The following is a 4,477-nucleotide window of genomic DNA, read 5'->3' on the forward strand; positions in this document are numbered from 1 at the left end:
GTCGCTTCCTTAGCAAGACGAGTCTGTAGCTCAATGGGCATCTCCCAGTAGTAGGTGTAGCGGTTCCAGAAAAAGTCAGGCCGGATCTCTAGCTGATCCCGTTGGACGTACCCTGCCAGACGCATGCCCAGAGCCTGAACTTCCGGCAAGCAGGTATCGCGCTGCATCTCCTCTATATGCTCATGCATATCCGCAGGTGTCGCGTCCAAGACGTACATCGGTTCAACCTTCACGTTGAGCGTCACTTTACCGCACCATCCATGGGCCAGTAAGTGATCTGCCAGGGCCAAATCCAACAAAAGCTCAGTACCGCTGTTGTCGTTAATGTATTGCACACTCAGAGACTTTGCGTCTGCCTCACGTGCCTTCTGCCCCAAGAAATCAATCACTTTGTCGCTGTGATCTACAAGCAGCAGCTCATCGTCGAACACAAGAGAAGCGCCCGCTTCGCTGAGAGTGTCCTTCACTTCCTTGTAGCATCCGTCTGCTTTGTTGCCCCACAAACACAACTTCATGAACCGCTTCAGCTGGTCGTGACGGCTCTGAGAACTCGCCTCCTCCTGAGCCGATAAACCCACAGCTGTCTGAAGCAACGCCCAAGGTGTCACCTCTTTCAATTCCGCCACTTTAGAAGGATGGAACGGGTCGATGCCCGTCGTGTAGTACTCGGCCAGCAGCAGTACCAGATGAAACATATACTGTTCGCTCAAGAACCACGGCGAGTTCTGCCACGTGTAGCTCTTACCCTTGAGTAGGTTCTCCCATTGAGCGCTCGTAGGAGACTTGGCAGCTTGTTCGGGATATTGAGAGAGCAACGCGATCACGGCGTCATTCATCATGTCGTCGGCCAGTTGCAGCAGACGTTCGCACTGCTCCTCGGAGAACCGTTCACGGTTGCTGGCCACGCAGTCGCGGACAAGTCCCGGTAGCCGAGACGTGTAGGATTCATTGGCGAAAGTGCCAGGGACATTGGTGAAGATCTCCTCTCCTGCGTACACGCGCGCGAGGAACTCTGCTGAGACTGTCATGGTGAATGCGCCTTTGACAGTGCCACTCACGGTCTAACCAAGATTGCAGCTTGGAATGCATAAACACACCTTTGGACTGATAGCACCACGTAATACATCAAATATGAAGAAGTCAACCGTTTCCGCCGAGAACACATAATCGACACATATTCCGACCAAATTTGCCGTTTTGGTCCAATTCAACACAAATTTCCCTATTTTGAAACGGCTCAGATCGTACTTAAGTGGAAAAAAAGTTCATACAGCAGATTTGCGCTACATGTATTAATATTGTGTGCGCGCTCATTTATTTTAAGTAGAGCGCACAATAATTTCAAACAAAGTGAAAAACGTGAAAGAAACTAACAATTCATTACAAGTATGAAGTACAGTACTGTAGTGGATGTCAGACTACATGTACTTACTTATATCATGTAACCGTCATGCAGCATAATATTTCAACTTCAATAACGAGCATCAGCTAACGCATCTTTGATTGAGCCATCAAAGATGCGTTAGCTGGACGACGTTACTCCAACGACAATCTCAGGTTGTAGTCATAATCACTTTTCGCTAATAGCAGCAACCTCGACTCTGCAGCAGCATGAGCGTCTCGGACGAATACATCACACGAGTGCAGCAGCTGGATGAGCTCGTCGCCAATGTGCAGGACACGTTCGCGCACACGACATGCACGGAGCGTATGCCACAGGTATTGCGCGACTGCGTTTCCAACAATGGTGATCACCTCTCGGCCGAAGCGGTTACGTGTCTGCTGCAGCCGGCCGACGACCTGGTTAACAACGCAGAGGTTCCGCTACCCTCCATATTCCCCGAACAAGCTGCCAAATCACCTACCAGCAAACACTGGGAGAGCTTACTGGCTGGCAAGGGCTACAGGTGGCAAAACTCGCCATGGTTCCTGGTGGAGCAATACATGTTCCACTTGATCCTTTTAATGACAAGCTACTACTCAACGCACTTCGACCCGTTCAACTACTCGAAAGTGGCAGAGTTAAAAGGAGACACACCGTGGTCTGTGCTTCAGGCGGCGGTAAAAATTTCTACACAAGTAGGATCCGGTCCGCAGAGCCATCGCGACCAGTTCAAGCGCTTTATGATATTCTCTCTATGGGGCAACAAAGCAGATGGCACCAACGACAAGTGAAATCTACCATGCACGCTGCTGTAGACTCACTGGTCTTTGACGACAAATTGGTGCTCGTGGATCACAGCGATCAAGTGATGACGTTCCTGGAGCAAAAAGCGCGCAATAACGGGGCGAAAACCCTTAGTGTTGAGTATATCAGCGACAACATCGGGTCAGAGCTTTTGCTGGACCTGGCGATGGCGGATCACATGCTGACACACAATTGGTGTGGCAAGGTGACTTTTAACGTCAAAGCGGAGCCCATCTACGTGTCGGATGTGATGGCTGCCGACGTGGATCAACACATTTTGGAGATGCAGCGTGATACCCGCACTACAGAGGTGCGGTCTCTGGGCAAGCGATTGGCCGAGTATTCCCGCAACGGACAGATCGTCACCCGCCCAGACACGTACTGGAATCAATATACTTACTACTGGGAGATGCCAGCGGAGTTGCAGACTCGTGTCGCCCGTGAGGCGACACTAGTAGTTCTGAAGGGTGATTTGAACTATCGCCAACTGTTGAGTGATCGTCTTTGGCCTCCATCTACACTTTTTGAGGAAGTTGTGCCATATTTCCCCTCGGCGTTCGTGTCAATACGCATTCTGAAGTCGACACCTGTGATTGGAATCCCTGGCAACATCGTGGACGAATTAGAGAGGGAAGACTCAAATGTGGAGACTGAATGGTAAACATGGTACCATCCAGAGCATGTTAATCTGAAAAACAAGCTTGATTGACTTGAGTAGGTAAATCATTCAATGCTCAGGCCGACCAACCTGCTTAAGCGTGTTTGTGTCGGTTTTCAAGCTTCCCGTGTTTTTTCGTCTTCATGTTTTACATGCTTCATATTTGTAGATTGACACCCATCGCAATTTTGCCTTAAACCAGTTGATAAGCTCTTCGACAGTAACTCGTTTTCGTCGGTCCAGGTAACATGTTTGTATATGTATTTTTAGCCTATATTACTACACCTCGTAATACTTGTAAACTAATAAGATACAATACAGTACATCTCGCAACCATATACAAACCATGTTTTAAAACCTATCCCTTTTAAATGGGCCATATCGACCGCTTTTTTATTGTGAGTTCCGACCGAATTTGCGCTTACAAATTTCCTGACGGCCCAGATCGTACTTAAGCGAGCTCAAACTAACGTATAATATGAATTAGAGTGTGGCACTCTATTTTTTAGAGTGCGGTAAAATCGAAATTGCGCACTCTGTTTTATGCGCACTCTTTTCCGACATCACCAGCACTGACAGCTCAGGTGGTTAAGACACCAGGGTTTATTGAGGGCCCCAAGTGGGAGCAGGGTTGTCGCGGGCTCGATTCCCATCGAATACGTTAATTCTCCGTGCTGAAATGGTAGGTCTCCTTGTGTATTGTTATTAACCTAGCTGCAAGCTCGACTAACATATATTTTGCTGCTGCTTAATCCTCAATGACGATGTCGTCCAGCGTCTCCATGATGTGCTCGAAACTTTCACAGTCGTCAACTCTTCCGCTATCGACGTCAGCACTGTCGTGGCTACGAAGTTCCCAAGCCACGCGGAACTTGGTTCCGTACACGTCGTGGCGAGTAACATGCCACGAAGTAGGATCGTCGCTAAAGCCACAGATCGAAACGCTTTTCGCAACGACAGAGCCTGGCGTCTTTCGCCACGCTTTCATTACCCATGCTGCGACCAATTCAACCTCAGGCGGGCGAGGGTTCCCTCCTCTAGTGTAGCGAACCTGGTCCGAGTGTTTCCACTCATTGATGATCTTGCACAGGTTGTCCTTAAAGGACTTGTAGATTCCGACATCACTCCTGGAAGTAGGGCGTCAAGCCTCCTGGAATCACGACCATGCCGACGTCCTTCTCCTGGCATCGCTGCTTGACCTTCTTGGCAATATGCACCCGCATCGAGTCCCAGACGACATATTGTCCAGTCGTTTCGGCTACTTCAGGAGAGTACCAATCCAGCCAGTTGAGGAGCAGGTTCTGGTCCACCCAGGCTCTCTCTTGATAAGCAACGTAGCACCCGCCGACACGCTCAATTGGACCCCGCGTCTTTCGCTTCCAGATAAGAGACGGCGGCAGCTTCTTCCCTGACGCTGTTACTGCAAGCGCCGCAGTAATTCTCATGGACGAGAACCCGGTAGAACGAATGACGGCGTGGCGTGCTCCAACGTGTGAGCTCGAGCATCCTCAAAATAGACAGCGGTCTCGTCCATTAGAATGGTCCGGTCACGGTTCATGGATGGCTTGTGGGTCGCCCAAATAGGTCATGTAGAAAACCGCTCTCTCCAAAAAGGTCGTCAACGTCCGAGT

At 49.7% G+C, this 4,477-nt stretch overlaps 2 protein-coding genes across 2 annotated transcripts; one reads left to right on the top strand and one right to left on the bottom strand.

The window, feature by feature from the left end:
* Positions 1 to 9: 9 nt before the first annotated feature.
* Positions 10 to 1,028, bottom strand: PITG_21291 (uncharacterized protein; the record flags this gene model as incomplete). The annotated part of the gene is made up of 3 exons (XM_002894859.1): positions 10 to 29; positions 122 to 170; positions 213 to 1,028. The coding sequence occupies 3 exons, from the start codon at positions 1,026 to 1,028 to the stop codon at positions 10 to 12; spliced, it is 885 nt and encodes a 294-aa protein (XP_002894905.1).
* Positions 1,029 to 1,611: 583 nt separating this feature from the next.
* Positions 1,612 to 2,944, top strand: PITG_21292 (uncharacterized protein; the record flags this gene model as incomplete). Its single annotated transcript, XM_002894860.1, has 4 exons — positions 1,612 to 1,719; positions 1,789 to 2,171; positions 2,243 to 2,655; positions 2,907 to 2,944. 4 exons carry the CDS (start codon positions 1,612 to 1,614, stop codon positions 2,942 to 2,944), a joined length of 942 nt encoding a protein of 313 aa, XP_002894906.1.
* Between the last annotated feature and the right edge of the window lie 1,533 nt (positions 2,945 to 4,477).

The sequence above is a fragment of the Phytophthora infestans genome, genomic scaffold, assembly GCF_000142945.1.
Source record: "Phytophthora infestans T30-4 supercont1.382 genomic scaffold, whole genome shotgun sequence".
NCBI lineage: Eukaryota > Oomycota > Peronosporomycetes > Peronosporales > Peronosporaceae > Phytophthora > Phytophthora infestans.